This window comes from Balaenoptera acutorostrata, chromosome 12 (genome assembly GCF_949987535.1).
Source record: "Balaenoptera acutorostrata chromosome 12, mBalAcu1.1, whole genome shotgun sequence".
Classification (NCBI taxonomy): domain Eukaryota; kingdom Metazoa; phylum Chordata; class Mammalia; order Artiodactyla; family Balaenopteridae; genus Balaenoptera; species Balaenoptera acutorostrata.
The window spans coordinates 28,646,235-28,664,075 of record NC_080075.1 but is presented as its reverse complement, the minus strand read 5'-3'; the positions used below and the strand labels follow the sequence as shown (position 1 = coordinate 28,664,075).

The 17,841-nt window shown below is 49.6% G+C and overlaps 3 protein-coding genes across 4 annotated transcripts; 2 read left to right on the top strand and 1 right to left on the bottom strand.

Annotated features, from left to right (window-relative positions):
• The first annotated feature begins 7,609 nt into the window (after positions 1-7,609).
• On the top strand, positions 7,610-10,447 carry INO80B (INO80 complex subunit B). 2 transcript variants are annotated; one of them, XM_007184023.3, is made up of 5 exons: positions 7,610-7,765; positions 7,997-8,189; positions 8,407-8,525; positions 8,696-8,865; positions 9,826-10,447. In XM_007184023.3, the coding sequence occupies exons 1-5, from the start codon at positions 7,657-7,659 to the stop codon at positions 10,354-10,356; spliced, it is 1,122 nt and encodes a 373-aa protein (XP_007184085.1). In that variant the 5' UTR covers positions 7,610-7,656; the 3' UTR covers positions 10,357-10,447. The 2 variants fall into 2 exon arrangements, with proteins under 2 accessions (XP_007184085.1, XP_007184084.3); XM_007184022.3 differs by having other exon boundaries at positions 7,632-7,765; positions 7,982-8,189.
• Positions 10,448-10,806: 359 nt separating this feature from the next.
• WBP1 (WW domain binding protein 1) lies at positions 10,807-13,389 on the top strand. Its single transcript, XM_007184024.3, has 4 exons — positions 10,807-11,170; positions 12,148-12,250; positions 12,370-12,546; positions 12,719-13,389. Exons 1-4 carry the CDS (start codon positions 11,102-11,104, stop codon positions 13,117-13,119), a joined length of 750 nt encoding a protein of 249 aa, XP_007184086.3. The 5' UTR covers positions 10,807-11,101; the 3' UTR covers positions 13,120-13,389.
• A 164-nt stretch (positions 13,390-13,553) lies between these two features.
• MOGS (mannosyl-oligosaccharide glucosidase) lies at positions 13,554-17,353 on the bottom strand. The gene is made up of 4 exons (XM_057558399.1): positions 16,847-17,353; positions 16,433-16,659; positions 15,744-15,940; positions 13,554-15,512 (listed from the first exon to the last, which is right to left on the bottom strand). Exons 1-4 carry the CDS (start codon positions 17,196-17,198, stop codon positions 13,769-13,771), a joined length of 2,520 nt encoding a protein of 839 aa, XP_057414382.1. The 5' UTR covers positions 17,199-17,353; the 3' UTR covers positions 13,554-13,768.
• Positions 17,354-17,841: the final 488 nt, after the last annotated feature.

The window sequence follows — 17,841 nt, the reverse complement described above, 5'->3', positions numbered from 1 at the left end:
GAGATGGGGGAGGAAGATGTGGTTTCTGAAAGACTGTTTCAGGTACTACTACCAGAAGGTGAGGGAATGGATGCTGGACAGGAAAAACAACAAACATCCTTGACATACAAAAGTGTACATGGAGAAGGGAGTTCTTCTGTCAGTAGGAAAGGAAGATCAAAAGATTTTATAAATCTGTGGCCTCTGAGATAAGCCTCAAAGAGGAGTGAGGGGAAAGGAAAGGCATTGTTTCTGAATTTCTTCAAATATCTATTGTCACTCCTCTAAACTGTAAGCTCCCCAGGGAGGGAGAGTCTGTCTTGTGCACTGCTTTATGCTCAGTGCCTGGCACATAGGAAGTACTCAATAAACCATCAGTTGAAGTAAATGAACAAATGAGATGCCTAAAGAAAGCATACAGATTTGAGAGTGCTTGACTGGGATGAGCCATCCTGTTGGACTAAAATTGTTCATTTCGAATGTTTGGCTTTTAGTAGCAGAATGCTTTTTTCTTCAAACGAAATCTCACCTGAAACATGTGAAATATAATCAGAGCTGCTGTGATAGAAGCAGGGGCTGGAGCCCCACGTCTTGTCCTCTCCAGAGGCCCTCAGCTGCACGCGGGGACACACACACACACACACACACACACACACACACACACACACCTGTGGGACATGGGCCCTAAGGAAGGGTTTAAAAACCCCTGACAAGAGCTGGAGGAATGGAAGGCATTTGGAAAGGAAGTAGAGCTCAAATCCTGCCAGAGAATTTGCACTCGATGTGACTGAAGATTTTGGGAAAGGAGTGACACAACCAAAGTTATATTTTAGAAATCATAGTCTGGCATCCATTTGCATAAATCATTTGGAGGAGGTTGTGACTGGAGTTTGGGAAGCCAGCTGACACTGTTCTCAACCCATGGTAGAGAAACAAGGGCCAAAGTTTCTGTGGAGTTATTATTTTTTAATTAAATTCTTATTTGAAAACACACATACAGTTTTTTAAAACAATCTTTATTCTACCACTTAAAAAATAATACAAAGTAAAGAATAAATGAACAAAAGCACACTTTCCCCACCATCAGAGAAAAACACTGAGACAGCCTGGTGCCATGGCATGCTGATGCCTTATACTGGTTTGTGAGAGACAATTGCTGCGTTTTCTGGAATTGTGCATTCCAGCTGTTAAACACAGCTTTAATTAATAATTGAGTCATAAAAACTCACAACTAAATAAATTATATTAAAGCAACGGTGATAAAACTCAAAACTCATCACTTCCTAATTATTTTACTGCATTTTCCCATTATCCCTTGAGGTTGTTTACATCTATAGTGTCCGTATGGTTGAAATGCTATGTCATGGTGTGCTACTACATGTCTTGCCAACTCTGTGCTCAGTAATGAAATTGGCCATGGTGGACTCCCACAACAGAAATAGGCGAACACTGTAAACCAGGGCTATTTTTTTTTCCCCTGGGGAGATTTCGTTAAATATTTACCCACAGACCACTTGTTCACTGCATAATATTTCCAAATTTTTCCTTTTCTTACATCTGTATCTCTCTCTCCCCAACTATGAAGTAGATATTTGGGAAGGGCTTATTAGCCACCCAGTATTCAAATTATCTTCCTATTTCTACACAGACCCCTACTGTGGACAACTCTGGTAGGCTGAGGCTCTACCCTCTTTATGGCAGCTGGAGAAGGACATTCATCCTCCCTCCCGCTTCTTCACAGCCCATGGGTAGGCAGTTGGCCTAAGCCAACCAAATGGAATGCTACCAACTGGACTTTGAATCTTGAAAGAGTGAGAACAAGACCCAGGGAGAATTCATGAGGAGTGGCTGGCTCTGCTAGCAGGGAAATCCTCATCAGCAGGTTCCTGTGGTGAGACTTTGGTGTGGCCTCAGCATAACCTCAGCCATATGTCCCTAATGCTTGGCCTCCCAAGTGTTCCCACCCCTTATCCAGGGAGAATACAAGATGAACCCGAAACATTTTGTAGTGCTGGGAAGTAAGAAAGTGCTAAAGGAATGATGGAGATGTGTCAGAAGGACACAGAAGTCATCTTAAAGAAATGCCCACTGACCAAATCTGGGACAAATTTAAGCATCAAAATAAATAATAGATTACAACTCATTGAATGAAACAGGAATCTATACCGATACAAATAAATACATATGAAACTGAATGTAAGGAGAAAAGAAATCTTCACTTCACCATAGAATGCCAACTAACACATGTCGATGGAATAACGGGAGTAGAATACCACTTGGCAATTATTAAGGTAGAACTGATTCATACAATATTCATCAATGGCTATTAAGCCTGGTAGGTGGAAGTTTGATATAGGGGACAGGATATCAGAGTAGTTTCAGAGTATTTCTCCAGAAAATACTCATTAACTACAAAGTTGAAAATGGTGACTTTGTCTAGTGGTTAGGACTTGGCGCTTTCATTGCTGGGGCCTGAGTTTGATCCCTGGTTGGGGAACTAAGATCCTGAAAGCCACACAACATGTCCAAATAAAAAAATTAAAAAACAAATTAGAAAAAAAGAAATGGTGACTTTACACTGGAGAAAACTGGCAGACACCACCTTGAGCAGGTGATCAAGTCTAGCATCATCAGTGGTGGGATAAGCTGACGTCATGTGCCCCCTGATGTGATACACTGAGAAGAACACAGCATAATATTTTTTGAGTAGTACTCCTGCCAAGAATTTAAGAGTCTTGACTTGAAGAAAAACCAGATGGATCCAGGTTGAGGGACATACTACAGAATCAAAGGCCTATACTTTTTAAAATTGTAAAGGTCACAAAGGATAGGGAAAGAGTGAGGAAATGTTCTAGCAGATTAAAGCAGATCAAAGAGATATGATGAGGAAATGTAATGCATGATCCTGGATTTGAATCCTGGCCTAGAAAGGAAAGGGAGACATTGGGAAGTGGGTGAAATTTGAATGGGATCTGTGGATAGGATGGTAGTATTGTATCAGTGTTAATTTCCTGATTGGGAGGGTTGCACAAAGGTTATAGAATTGTGTACTTGTTTTTGAGGAAATACACAGTGAACTATTTAGGGGTGAAGTGGCATCATGTCTGCAACTTGCTCTCAGAATGATCAGAATAGGAATAATGATAATGGAGAGGAAGGGGAGGAAATAGTAAAGGTTAATAATTGTAGAATCTGATTTAAGGAGCTAAGAGAGCTCTATGTACTCTTCTTGCAACTTTTCTGTGAGTTTGAAATTATTTCCTCAAAAATTATATTTAAAAAATAAGCTAAGAACTTTTTCAGAAGGACAAAATTCTTCCTTTCAGCCTACAAACCTGCTCAAACCTCTCTGACACTAAACAAAGCAAAACTAAAAACAAAACAAAATAATGAAGTACATGGCTACTTACTGTCACCACTTCCTCCCTGCTGGGCATCAGGATGTTGAGGAAACACCACTGGGCCTAGTGTCAGGAAGTCTCTATTTGATGCTGGCTCTGCCACTCCCTAACTGTGTGGCTCTGGCCAAATCATTTAACCTCTCTAAGCCTCAGTTTCCTCATGAGGGAACAATAGCATCTCCCATATGGAGCCGCCATGGGGATCAAGGGAGGGAAGGGATATGAAAGCAGGTTATAAGCTCTAATATGTTTGACAAATACTAACTGCAGGTGATCCCTCACTTTTAACTCCTGGTGATACAAGACTATTGCCTTCACTCCCTGCTAGAATGCATACTCTGCCTGGAGCTCAACCTAGCCTTCACAGATCTGTACACAGTTCATCATAGCCTTCGTCTGCTGATAATCTCTGCCTTTGGGTACCTTTATTGCCTCTTTTGATCTCTTCCCAACACTGCCTGCCCCTCTGCCTGCCTGTTCAGGACCGGTGTCCACTTGGGTTTGTTCCTGGTCCTTTCCTCTTCATCTGCTTGATCATTCTGGAATGTCTCATCTATTCCCATCCCTTGAGGGGGACCTCCATTTTTATGCTGATGATGATGCCCCAAATCACACCTTCTGCATTGGCTTCTCCTTCAGTATTACATCTCCATCTGGGCATTCTCACATGCACTTTATTTTATTTTGTTTTTATTAATTTTTATTATAGTATAGTTGCTTTACAATGTTGTGTTAGTTGCTGCTGTGCAGCAAAGTGAATCGGTTATACGTATATATATATATCCACTCTTTTTTAGATTTGCTTCCCATTTAGGTCACCACAGAGCACTGAATAGAGTTCCCTGTGCTATACAGTAGGTTCTCATTATTTATCTATTTTACACATAGTAGTGTATATATGTCAATCCCAATCTCCCAATTTATCCCACCCGCCTTTCCCCCTTGGTAACCATAAGTTTGTTCTCTACATCTGTGACTCTATTTCTGCTTTGCAAAAAAGTTCATCTGTATTATTTTTTCTAGATTCCACATATAAGCAATGTTATACGATATTTGTTTTTCTCTTTCTGACTTACTTCACTCTGTGTGATAATCTCTAGGTCCATCCACGTCTCTGCAAATGGCATTGTTTTGTTCCCTTTTATGGCTGAGTAATATTCCATTGTATATATATACAACATCTACTTTATCCATTCCTCTGTCGATGGACATTTAGGCTGCTTCCATATCCTGGCTATTGTAAATAGTGCTGCAGTGAATATCAGGGTGCATGCATCCTTTCGAATTCTGGTTTTCTCCAGATATATGCCCAGGAGTGGGATTGCTGGATCATATCGTAGCTCTATTTTTAGTTTTTTAAGGACCCTCCATATTGTTCTCCATAGTGGCTGTACCAATTTACATTGCCACCAATTGTGAAAGAGGGTTCCCTTTTCTCCACACCCCTTCCAGCATTTACTGTTTGTAGATTTTTTGATGATGGCCATTCTGACAGGTGTGAGGTGATACCTCATTGTAGTTTTGATTTCCCACATGCAATTTAAATTCACCTTGGGTAACACTAAATGATTTTCTTCTTACTTGCTTCTCTTCCTATGTTCTAATCTTTATTTAAAACACTATGGGGGGACTTCCCTGGTGGCGCAGTGGTTAAGACTCCCGCTCCCAATGCAGGGGGCCTGGGTTTGATCCCTGGTCAGGGAACTAGATCCCACATGCATGCTGCAACTAAGGAGCCCGCCTGCCGCAACTAAGGAGCCCGTGAGCGGCAACTAAGACCCGGCACAACCAAATAAATAAATAAGATAAAACACTATGGGGACTTCCCTGGTGGCGCAGTGGTTAAGAATCCGCCTGCCAATGCAGGGGACACGGGTTTGAGCCCTGGTCCGGGAAGATCCCACATGCCATGGTGCACGAGCCACAACTACTGAGCCTGTGTGCTGCAACTACTGAAGCCCGAGTGCCTAGAGCCCGTGCTCCACAACAAGAGAAGCCACCACAGTGAGAAGCCCGCGCACCGCAACGAAGAGTAGCCCCCGCTCGCCGCAACTAGAGAAAGCCCGTGAGCAGCAATGAAGAACCAACGCAGCCAAAAATAAATAAATAAATTTATTTAAAAAACAAAACAAAACACTATGTTCTCTCTAATACTTGTGCTAGAAATATAGAAGTCATTTTAAAATTTTTATTTATTTATTTATTTATTTTAGCTGAGCTGGGTCTTAGTTGTGGCATGTGGACTTCTTAGCTGTGGCATGCGGACTTTTTTTTTTTTAATATTTATTTATTAATTTGGCTGCGCTGGGCCTTAGTTGTGGCATGTGAATTCCTAGTTGCTGCATGTGGGATCTAGTTCCCTGACCAGGGATCAAACCCGGGCCCCTTGCATTGGGAGGGCAGAATCTTACCTGCTGGACTACCAAAGAAGTCCCTAGAAGTCACTTATTATTGTTGCTGTTTGCTTTTTGAACATCTACTATGTGCCAGATACTACCCTAGGTACTTTGCATTCTTGATTTGCTTTATTCCTTGAAAGAACCCTATGCAGGAGACACTACTTCATTCCATTTTACAGAGCTGGAATAGGAGGTTCAGAGAGCTTAAATAACTGTGAACCCAAGGTTACATAGCCAATAAACTGGAATTTGATAATAGGCTTCTCCGACTCCTAAGTTCATTCTCTTAACCTTAATCACTATACTACATTGACTTCTTCCTGAATTCTCATATATAATTGTTCATCAATTCCTTTAAATTTCATCAATGAAATGTCTCTTGAATCAGTTCTTCCCTTACTATGTTCACTATTGCTACCTTGTTCAGACATGTATCCCATATATATTATATACAGTGCTTTTTTCTAATTATAAATGTGATATATAGGCTGTAAGAAAATTCATTACAAAACTTACTAAGCAGTATTTTTAAATGAAGAAAAAGAGAGAGAGAGAGAAAAGAAAAGGAAAGGAAAGGAAATTCACTACAGATCTAGATAGTGAAATTTCCCCAACCCCAGCTTCCAAAGGTAATCACCGTTAACAGTATAGTATACATTCCTTAATGTTTTTTCTGTGAATGTAGTAGCATATTATGCCTTTTTAAATGGGATCACCACAGGACTTCCTTGGTGGTGCAGTGGTTAAGAATCCGCCTGCCAATGCAGGGGACACAGGTCTGACTCCTGGTCCCAGAAGATCCCACATGCTGCAGAGCAACTAAGCCGGGGCGCCACAACTACTGAGCCTGCATGCCACAACTACTGAACCCCGCGTGCCTAGAGTCCGTACTCCTCAACTAGGGAAAGCCCTTGGGCAGCAACGAAGACCCAGTGCAGCCAAAAATAACCAGTTAATTAATTTAAAAAAATTAAAAAATAAATGGGATCACTTCATCTTGAAACTTGCCTTTCTTATTTCATATGTCAGCACATACAGATCTACTTTGTTCCTTTTTTTTTAATTAGGTAAAACATACATGTTTTAGACAAAGTGCAATAGGCACAAAAGGGTATATTATGAAGAGTAAGTCCCTTCACCCTCATTCTCCCAACTATCCATTGGAATTGCTGCCACCAGTTTCTTGGGTAGCCTTCTGGGGCCTCATTTCTTTTAATGGCAGCATAGCTTCCCACTGTATGGATGTATCAAATCCCTGTACCAAATTATTTTGGTTTTTCTTTAGAGGCAGACTTAGATTGTTTCCAATGCTATTACCCACTTGGATATAAATTCCATGTCAATCTTATCAAGTACTTATCAGCTCTTAGCTTTTGTGTTCCAGATTGGATAGATGCACCATAATTCATTTATCCATTTCTCTACTGATATAGAATTTAGGCTTAAATATCATTTGCCCTGCTGGTAGGGCACTTGTGCTGTTAAGCCCTTCTGCCATTTTGCCGGCAATACACTTTCTTACGTACTCCACCAAATTGTAAGCTCCTCAAAGGCAGAGAGAAGTGTTCATATTCATCTTTGTATTCGCATATCCTCGCCCCGAATTTGGTCTGGAATATACGTTCATCACGCTTGAGTGTAATAATAATTGAATCGCCCGCGCGTCTTATCTCGATTGTTTGGATGCGGAGCGAGCAGAAAGCCGTGGCCCTCTGACCGCTCCCGGTCTCAAAGAGTCCGGAACCCTTGTTGGAAGGAGCGTTGTTTCTTCCGGAGGATTTTTAACCGCAAAGCTTGCCCCGCACAAGCATGGTTGCTACGCACCGGAAGTACCCGGTTATTTGCTGAGATAAGTTGTTCCGTGGGGCGGAAAAGGTATGTCTGCTTGTGTTCCGATTATTTTCAGCCCCTTTTCCTTGCAGGACCCCATGAGTAAGCTGTGGCGGCGCGGGAGCACCTCTGGGGCTATGGAGGCCCCTGAGCCGGGTAAGCGCGGATCGATAAAGCAACTTAGGCCTTCGCAGAAAAGGAGTCCCTTTCTTGCTCCTCCGAGCTTCCTGGGTACTTCGCCACAGGTGGGAAGGAGAAAGGCGGGGCTGTTGTTATGGTAACAGCGAATACCGCGGGAAGAGTAGGACCCCTCAGGGGTATTGGGTTCTTCTGGGCTTTCTCTGACCCGCTCCTGATGTACACCGTTGACAGGCTCTCCTTCTGCAGGGGAAGCCCTGGAGTTGAGTTTGGCGGGTGCCCACGGCCACGGAGTGCACAAGAAAAAGCATAAGAAGCACAAGAAAAAACACAAGAAGAAACACTACCAGGAAGAGGAGGCTGGGCCCACGCAGCCGTCTCCTGCCAAGCCCCAGCTCAAACTCAAAATCAAGTTGGGCGGGCAGGTTCTGGGCACCAAAAGGTGAGGCCAAGAGAGCCGAGGTTTTACTTGGGGGACTTCAGGAGCAGGTAGAGATAGAAGCAGAAGCTGGCTGCGCTTTTCAGAAGACAGAGAATGGACGCTGTGACTGCAGGGCCCAGGTTAATGCAGCAAGAACCCAAGAGGGTGTAGGGAAGGCTGGATGTACTGAGCAGGAGGAGACAATTGTTCAGCTTACAGAGTGGTTGCTTCTCTGCAGTGTTCCTACATTCACTGTGATCCCTGAGGGTCCTCGCTCCCCCTCTCCCCTTATGGTTGTGGACAATGAAGAGGAACCTGTGGAAGGAGTCCCCCTTGAGCAGTACCGTGCCTGGCTGGGTGAGAAGGGTCTGGAGGTGGGGAAACTGGGTTTCTCATTATACCTGGTTAAGGTAAGAGGGTTCGTTCTGAGGAAGGTGAGAATTTTGCGTGTCCCAGTATTAACTTGGCCAAATTAGGGTTCCCCATCTGAACAATTCCACTTTTAGCTCTCCAACTTTCCTTTCCAGATGAAGACAGTAATCTGTCCCCCTCCCCACTGCGGGACTTGTCCGGGGCCTTAGGGGGTCAGGAGGAAGAGGAAGAACAAAGGTGGCTGGATGCCTTGGAGAAGGGGGAGCTGGATGACAATGGAGATCTCAAGAAGGAGATCAATGAACGGCTGCTCACTGCTCGACAGGTAAGTTAGTTCATTCTTTATTTGCTTGCCAAATTTATATTGAGAACTTTCCATGTCCCAAGAACTTTGCTAGGCAGCAGGGATATCAGCAGTGGAGAAAAGACAGACAAGGTTTCTGTTCTTATGGAGCTGGTATTCTTGTGCAGTAAATAAATAATTTCGAAAAACTGTAAGGTTTATAACAAAAATAGGGTGATGAAATAGAAAGAAGTAGAAAAGAAACAACATTAGATAGGGTAGTCTGGAAAGACCTCTCTAAAGAGATAACATTTACAATACCAGAGGAGCTTTCCCGGCAGAGAGACCAGCAGGGGCAAAAACTCTGAGAGCGGAACATGCCTAATCATGGTCAAGGAGAAGAATAAGTGTGACTACCACAAAAGGGTTGTTTACAGAGAAGTGATGTATTTGATTTGTATTCCAGTAGATTTCTTTGGTTTCTTAGTGGTGGTAAGGGATAGAAGCAAGACCAGGTAGGAAGCTGTTGAAGTAGGTAAGAGATAGTGGTGGCTTGAACCAAGGTGAAATGGTAGAGATGGAGAAAATCAGATGGATTCTGGATATATTTAGGAAACAGACACTTGTTGGGGGAAGGAGAGGAATCAAGGATAACCGTTAGTTTTTGGCTTGAGCAGTTATCCAATTGATGCTATCCATTGAGATTAAAAGATTCAAAACAACAACAAAAAAGCCTCCAGGGAGCTGGTACAGAGTTTTGGTACACAAGGCAGGAAGGTAACATTACTAATACTTTTCCCCTTGAGAGTCAAGGATCTAAAGCTGGAAGTCTGGAGACCTGAGAGGAGGCAGTATTAAGGGCTCCTGGAGAGGGTGCTCATTTCACCCCTTCTCTCAAGGCCTGTTCTCCTCAAGACCCTGCTTTTCATGTCCCCTCTTCCCCTTCCCCCGTTCAGGCAGACCTCACTTCTCTATTTTGACATCTCTTCCGTCTCTCCCTAGCGAGCTCTGCTGCAGAAGGCTCGAAGTCAGCCTTCCCCGATTCTGTCACTACCTGTGGCTGGGGGCTGCCCGGCCCCTGCTCTCACCGAGGAGATGCTGTTGAAGCGAGAGGAGCGGGCACGGAAGAGGCGGCTGCAGGCGGCTCGGCGGGCGGAGGAGCACAAGAACCAGACTATTGAGCGCCTCACCAAGACTGTGGCGCCCAGCGGGCGGGGAGGCCGAGGGGCCGCGCGGGGCGAGAGGCGGGGAGGGCGGGCCCCGGCCCCGGCCCCCATGGTGCGCTACAGCAGTGGGGCACAAGGTTCCACCCTTTCCTTCCCACCTGGCGTCCCCGCCCCCGCGCCTGTGTCTCAGCGGCCATCCCCATCTGCCCCTGCTCCTCGGTGCTCTGTCCCCGGCTGTCCACATCCGCGCCGCTATGCCTGCTCCCGCACAGGCCAAGCACTCTGCAGCCTTCAGTGCTACCGCATCAACCTGCAGATGCGGCTGGGTGGGCCTGAGGGCCCCGGATCCCCACTTCTGGCTTCTTAAGGCCCTCACCCAATCTGGACTCTGTGCCTTCTCCTCTGTCCCCGGTTTTCAGTGTCTTTCCCACCCTATTAAATTTCATCCAGTGCCTTGACTTGTACAGAATTGGGGTAATGGGGTATGGGTAGGCCAATTCCGCGTACACACATCTTGCCCCCACCGGAGCTTGCGTCGACGCCTGGGAAACGTCCACCAGGCCCAAGAACGGTAGTCAGCCCGCGCCCAGACTCCAGCCGACATTTGTGACCCTGCCTCTTCCAGGAGGATTACCTGGCGTGGTTAACCGTTTGGCGTCATCTGGAAAATAGGGCTCAAGCCAATCAGCGGGAACTTTGCTGTTCTGGACGGCCGTTCATTGGTTGATAACGCAAAGCCTGTTTTGTTGTCTGTATTGGCTGTTGTCGCTGTCAGTCAGGGCCATGGGTCGAACCTTACCCCACTCTTTGTCTGTGCAAGCTCTTGTTGTCTGGGAGAGTGGCGGAGGCGCTGCTGTAGATTGGTCACAGGGAGAAGCCTGTGATCTTTCCTATTGGCCCATCTGTCGGAGGGTGATGTGGATTGGTAGGACGGAACAACCTGGGTGCTAGTTGGCAGAGCTCTCGCTGGATGGAAGGTCCGGTCGCGGAGTGATGGTGGAGGCAGCGGAGATGGGCCGGGCAGGGACCATGGCGGTGGCGGCAGAGGCGGCAGGGGCGGGGTGGCTGGCGGTAGAGGAGACTGTGGCCTTCAGGGGGCTGTAGGCGGAGGCATGGCTCGGGCCAGCGGCGGGAACGGCAGCGAGGAGGACTGGGGGGCACTTCGGGTGCCGCAACAGCAGGTATCCCAACAGCTCCAAAAGCCTATCACGACAGCCATTTATTTCTCGTTCCCCTTTCCTTGTCCCTGCCTTTTGGGGGGTGGGGGAGGAACTCACGGAGCCAAAGGTACTGCGAAGTTCCTAGATTTGTTCCTTGAACTCTTTGTCTAAACTTTGTAATGTACTGTAGATGCAGTTGACTTTTGCCTGCAGCTTCATAGACCCCCATCCCGTGGCTGCAGTGGAAGCTTGCAGTGGCTCTTCAGTGACCAGAGGCATAGCGAGGCCCCAGGGAGGCTCCCTCTGTTTTGCAACTGTTATTTGTAATATTTTTCTATGTGCCTATTGTCACAACCGAGTCTGGCAGCGTCTTCTCTTGAGGGAGCAATTTGGAGAAGAGCTGGACTCCAGACTCGCGCCTTGGATGCCATCCTTTAGCACCCGCAGCAATCCCATCTGGTTGGGAGCCCTGCTCTGGGTCTCACACTGACCCTCCTGTACCCTAGGAAGCCTGAGACCCAGGGGTGGAAAGATCCAGCTTGGGAGTGGGGATTGGCAGACCATGGGGAGTGATGATGAAAACGGGTTTGGAAATTACCTTAAACTCCTTACCCATTGTCTGAGACTTTGAGATAGCTCAGACTGTCTTCTGGCTTCTGCCAAAATACTCCCTTAACAGAAAACACCCTGGGGAGCCAGACCTGAGTATGAGATAAGTCTCTTATATGCAGAGCTGAAATCTGCCTCTTTGTATGTCCACACCTTGCATCTTAATCTTGGTCTCTAGACTGACTCTTGCTATTCCAGATCCTCTTCCATGCTGGCAGCCCTTCAGATTTGGAACACTCCTCTCAGCATCACTCTTCCCTCTCCCCATAGATTTCTATGAGCTAAACTTGGTTCACAGGGTGGGATTGTGTATGTGTATGCAGGGGTTGGGGATGGACAGTGCCTTGGGCTGGAACCTCCCTTGGTTCTAAGTGCCTCCTTGCTCCCAGCTTCGAGAGCTGTGCCCAGGAGTGAACAACCAGCCTTACCTCTGTGAGAGTGGTCACTGCTGCGGGGAGACTGGCTGCTGCACCTACTACTATGAGCTCTGGTGTGAGTCTTCAAGAGGGCTCTTCTTGGGTCCTTCTGCCCACCTGCCTTTGGACCTCAGCCTTCAAGGACCCTTCTCTGCCTGGGAGGTATCTAAGACTCTCCCTCCTCACTTCCTGCAGGGTTCTGGCTGCTCTGGACTGTCCTCATTCTCTTTAGCTGCTGTTGCGCCTTCCGCCATCGACGAGCTAAACTCCGGCTGCAGCAACAGCAGCGGCAGCGTGAGATCAACTTGTTGGCCTACCACGGGGCATGCCATGGGGCTGGCCCTGTCCCTCCCGGTTCACTGCTTGATCTTCGTGAGTGACTTGAGGCTCTGGGCTCACTACCAGTGGTCCCTCCCAAAACAGGACCCTGATTCATCCCACACTCCCTTTTCAAACATTTCAAAGCACACTTTTTGCTGATAGGAAAGAGACCACCACCCCACCCCTTGTTGCTTTCCACCAACCATGCCATTCTCTCCTGCAGGCCTCCTCAGCACCTTCAAACCCCCAGCCTATGAGGATGTGGTTCACCGCCCAGGCACACCGCCGCCTCCTTACACTGCAGCCTCAGGCTGCCCCTCGACTGCTTCCAGTGAATGCACCTGCTGCTCCTCTGCTTCTAGCTGCCCTGCCCACCAAGAGGGAACAAATGTGGAAGATGTTTCCTCCCACCAGAGTGACCCTCCTCATCAGGAGGGTGAGCCTGAGGCAGGGATGAGCCCTGCCCCCACACCACCCTTCTGCCGCTATCGCCGCCTGACTGGGGACTCAGGTATTGAGCTCTGCCCTTGTCCTGACTCCAGTGAGGGGGAGCCAGTCAAGGAGGCTAGGGCTAGTGCCACCCCACCAGATGTGGAGGAGCAGTCCCCTGTGCACGGCCCCTAAATCCTGTGCCCCAGGTCTCTCCTGTGGGGCTGGCTTCCAATGAAGGGGACATCCCATAAGCAATTTGGGGAGGGTGGGTGGCTTACTTGCCCACCAGAAACAGCCCTGCTCCCAACTCCCTGAGTTCTCCTCGGCCTCTCCCTGCCCTCCTAGAATCGGTCTGAAAGGGCTGGAGTCCTGAGGAGAAGGGCAGTGTTTGGGGGACTGTGCTAGCTCTATCTCCTAAGACATACACAGGAGCCTTTGATCTCATTAAAGAGATGTGAACCAGCTGCTTGTGGATTTGGGTGGACTAGTGCTCAACTTACTGCATTGCACTTGACTGGAGGGGACAGTCAATGGCCACTTTTTCCACCTACTCTGAAGGACAGCAGGCAGCCCTAAGGCCTGGACTGAGCTAAGACCTCTTGGCGAGGCAAAGTTGGCAAAAGCAATAGAGTTTGGCATGGTTTTCCCATTTATTTAGAAAAATAGACTCTGAATTCACATTCACTCAAGGGCTATGTGGGATGTCAGTAAGGAGACACCTGAGATGAGCTGAGGAGGGTTTGAAGCACTGGTACCTGAGGGCTGGGGGCAGAAGTGAGAGACCTTGTCCCTCGACTCCAGAGTGGCCTAAGAGGCCTGGCTCCCCTCCCATGTACCCCCTTCAGTAATCTTCAGCCATGGCCAGTAGGACAAGGCTGGTCCAGCCCTGGAAAGGGCGGCAGCCCATGCCTCGCCCATCCTGGTCACTGTATTGCTCCCACAGGAAGCCCGTGGCCTGGTACTGCCGCCTCACATTGCCCACCAGATTGGTACGGAGCTCTCTGTGGAGCTTGGCAGCACGGGCCTGGTAGGGACCCTCCAGATGCCCATAGTAGTGAAGAGCCCCCAATGCCAGGTAGTTGACATTGAGCCACACAGCACCTCGCCAGTAGGGAGGATCATGCTCTGAATTGCGCTGGCTGTAAAAGGGGCTGGTTGCTGCAAGGGAGCGCAAACCAAAGGGGCTCCAGAGCTGGCGGCTATCAGCTAGAACATCCAGCAGGGGTCCAAGGCGGGATGAGTTGGGGTCCAGCAGCCTCAGCAGGAAGGGGAAAAGACTGACATAGCCCAAGGCATCCACATATTGTAAGCGAGGGCTGGGCTGGCCCACCACTCGCACCAGCCCCTGAGGGGGTCTAGGCTTCAGCTGCACTGCTTTTGTGTGATTCCCAAAGTCTGCAAAGACTCCTAGCTCTGGGGCCCAATGCAGTTCATCCAGGCTCTCCTCTGCTTCCAGGGAGGCAGCCAGTGGGCCCAGCTCTGCAGCTGCCTCAGCCTCTCCCAGCTGCTCCGCTAGCTGCATCAGCACACGGGCACCCAGTGCCACCCAGCACCGCAGGTCCAGGTGCCGCTCAGTGGGTGAAGGGTGTGAAGCCCGGGGATAGTCATCCAACCCTGAAGGCAGCGTCTTGGGGTTCAGTAGGGTTGGCAAGGCTGGGTCCCGGCCCCGCCAGCGGTAAGATAGTGGCACTGGCCCTGCCTGGCTCTGATGAAGCCAGAAGAACCAGGCACGCAGGCGGGGGAAGGCCCTGCGGAGGAAGGCATAGTCGGCAGGGTCACCACCCTCTAGCATGTGGGCTACAGGCAAAAGCAGAGTTGGGGGGTTGGCGTGGGCTGTCCGTTGCACCAGGAACTCTGAGGGCACCCGGGCTCGGGCCTCATCCCCCAGCACCTGCTCCCGCCCAATCCAGCCGTCAGCATTTAGCAGCCCCAGCCAGTGGCCTACGGCCTCCCGGGTGAGCCGGGGATCCCACCGTTGGATCACCAGCTGGTGAAAGCCCTCGTCCCACAGGAAACCTCGAGGGAAGAATGACCGGGAGGGCACTGCTGTGAAAAGAGGGACAGGTGGAAAGAGGACTGGGTCCACCTTCTGCTTAGACCCCTCAACCTCCATGTTTGGCAACACCAGACCCTGTCCATAGAAGTAGCCAATACCACCAAGAAGACCACTGAGGGCAACCTGACCCAAAGCCTGCTCCTCAGGGCTCAGGCCCTTCTCCTTCAGCCGGAAGGTCTTCTCAAAGCGCTCTCTAAAGGCTTCAGCATGGCTTTCCAGGGCCTGGGTCAGCAGGCTGCCTGCCAGCTGCTCTAGGGCTTGGCTTTCTCCTGCCTGGGCACTGCCTGATTCAAACACCAACTCCACAGAAAAGGGGACTTTCAGTGTCACCTGTTGTATCAAAAATTGCCCTTGTCCCTGTCCTTGCCCACTTGGGCCTCTGTCCTCCCACTTCAGAGATCCTGGCAAGCCGAGGTAGCGTTCAGGGGAAGCCCCTGGGGGCCGATGCTGAAACCAGTTATTTAGGCGGCTCTTCACCATCTCTGTCAGCGAGGGAAGTCCTGGGTTGGAGGACCAGAAGACATTGTAGCTTGAAAGGAAAAAGATAAACAGGAAATATTACTCAGGAGGAAGTGGTGGGGATTATAAAGCGAAAACATGAGGTGATCAGGAGTCAGGATGGGAGAGTCTTGGCAATGCAGGGAACATGGAGCCTGGTGAGAAGGGAAATACCTGGTGAAAAGAGGGTAGAATGGGGGAGATGGAAATCAGGCTAAGTCAGCATCCATACCACCACCCCACACTCTCTTCCCCCAGTTACCTGCCATACTTGGGGGCTGTATCTCCTGGACTGGTTGGTGGCATAAGTGTAAAGCGGAAGTCACCAAGTTCACTGGTGTGTCCACTGATGAACTTCAACTGCCCCTTAGCCCCAACCTCTGGCACTAGGACTTCTTTGCCATCTGTTACCACATAGAAGAACAAGGACACCAAAGGGAGAGCAGAGGTACTTGAGGCCTGGGAGACCAATGAGGACATAAAAACACAGCATTAGGTTAGCAGTCTCTCCCCCGAGAATCAGCCTTAGGGAAAGGGACACCAGGTGAGAGCAACATAGTAAACAACATACATCTAGCAGTGTTGAGGGTCACTGAAAGTAAGCACCAGTGGGATGAGATAAAGAGCTCTGCACAGGGTTCTCTGGGAAATAATAGTACTTTTGTCCCATGTACTATGCTAAGAACTCAACATATTATTTCCTTTAATTCTTACAATTCTGTGAGTTACGTACTATTTTTATTTCCACTTTACAGACAAGAAAACCAAGGCTTAGAGATAGTAAAAAGAGATGGTCATACAGGCAAGTATTTAAGGCAGGCAGCAGATTCGAACCAGGCAGCCAGGCTCAGAGCCCCTGCTATTAACCCCCACTTTATCCTGCATTTGCACGCAGCAAAGGAAGGGTGGAGGAAGTCTGGGCTGGGGGAAGGGTGTCCTGAGGGCCCTGACCTGAGGCTCTACAGTCACTCTCCAGCTCCAGTTCCCTCCGTGTTGACCCCCAGGCCTCTTGACGAACTCAGTGGTGAGCCTTAAGGCCCCATCCTGGATGTGTTGCCGCCCGAAGGAGAGACCGTCGTGAAACTCCCAGCCATAGGGACCCACGCCGTCCCCCTGCTCACACGTGTGCCTGAGCTTAGGGGTCCCCGGGGTGGTGCCTTGCTGCGCCCACATCAGTCCTGGGGGTAGAATGGCCAGGTAAGTCAAAGAGAGAGCAGGGGACCTGTCCCTCTGGGTCGCCGAGAACTTCAGGGTCATCTCTCTTAATAACTCTCCTGATCCACTCCTCACCACCCTTGATCTGGCGCGAAGCTGGGGCGCCCAGATTAAGTGCCCGCCTGCCTGCCCGCCCCGGGTCCAGGTTACCGGTGAGGAGGGGCTGCGGACTGCGGGTCTTCATGCCGAAGTAAACGTGAGGGCGGTAGGTGCCCCAGAAGAGGTCCGGGGCCACGGCGGGGCTGGAAGAGTCGGGAGGCAGCGCCGGGGGCGCCGAGTGCAGCGTGACAGCCCGCCGCGCACGATGCCATGCCAGCAGCCAGCATCCCGACAGGCCCAGGGCCAGAGACAGGACCACGACGGCCAGAGCCGCTCCCGCAGCCGCGCCCCGGGCCCTGCCGCCCCGGCCTTCCCGTCGCGCGGGGCCGCCCCGAGCCGCCCTCTCAGCGGTCCGCGCTCCGTCTGCCGGCGCCCCGCGGCGCCGCCGCTCGCCCCGAGCCATCCTTGCACGGAAATGGGCGTCGCGGGGACCCGGAGAGATGGCAACAGAGCCCGGGTCCCAGCTCGCCTCCCAGGATCGCGCGCAGCGCCTGGAACACCACTGATATGTCAGCCGCACCCACCGGCCCGTGCCTCCCCCTCCGCTTCCGCCGGAAGTCCCGCCCCGCCACGTCAGGTTAAGCCCCACAGCGTCTCAACGCGGCGTGGCGTAGGGCTGGTCCCTGGGGTCGGCCCTCTGGGCCGCGTCCACTGGATCGGTGTTTATTTGGCGTTCTCACGCAGTTGACAGGCTAGTAGGAAAAACCAATCTCACATTTGTCTTTTTTTTTCTTTTAATAACTACTGTATATTAAAAGCATGAGACGCTGTCCTAAGTGTTTTACATTTAACCGCTCCCCATATCGCCCCAATCAGGTGCCTGAAAACCGTGGCCTAGAAAGTTCAAGTAACTTGGCCCTGGCTACAGAGCCGGGAGGCGGCTATCTTAGAACCCAGGTGTATCTGAATCATATTGTCCACACCTATGCCTTCTTTACTAGTGAAATGGAGTGGATTCAAGAGGATCTGTGATTTTAGATGTCATACCTCCACTCAGTCTAGGATTCCTTATCTAGATAAACCCTACAAGGACCATAATGGTGGTG

Excerpts from the sequence above, each read along its gene's own strand:
- INO80B (XM_007184022.3), top strand. The coding sequence starts at position 7,657 with ATGTCTGCTTGTGTTCCGATTATTTTCAGCCCCTTTTCCTTGCAGGAC. Across the intron at positions 7,766-7,981 it reads TATGGAGGCCCCTGAGCCGG|GCTCTCCTTCTGCAGGGGAA; the intron begins GTAAGCGCGGAT and ends CACCGTTGACAG. Across the intron at positions 8,526-8,695 it reads GCAGTACCGTGCCTGGCTGG|ATGAAGACAGTAATCTGTCC; the intron begins GTGAGAAGGGTC and ends TTTCCTTTCCAG.
- MOGS (XM_057558399.1), bottom strand. The coding sequence starts at position 17,198 with ATGGCTCGGGGCGAGCGGCGGCGCCGCGGGGCGCCGGCAGACGGAGCG. Across the intron at positions 16,660-16,846 it reads TCCGCAGCCCCTCCTCACCG|GACTGATGTGGGCGCAGCAA; the intron begins GTAACCTGGACC and ends TTCTACCCCCAG. Across the intron at positions 15,513-15,743 it reads ACAGCCCCCAAGTATGGCAG|CTACAATGTCTTCTGGTCCT; the intron begins GTAACTGGGGGA and ends TTTCCTTTCAAG.
- WBP1 (XM_007184024.3), top strand. The coding sequence starts at position 11,102 with ATGGCTCGGGCCAGCGGCGGGAACGGCAGCGAGGAGGACTGGGGGGCA. Across the intron at positions 11,171-12,147 it reads TTCGGGTGCCGCAACAGCAG|CTTCGAGAGCTGTGCCCAGG; the intron begins GTATCCCAACAG and ends CCTTGCTCCCAG. Across the intron at positions 12,251-12,369 it reads CTACTACTATGAGCTCTGGT|GGTTCTGGCTGCTCTGGACT; the intron begins GTGAGTCTTCAA and ends CACTTCCTGCAG.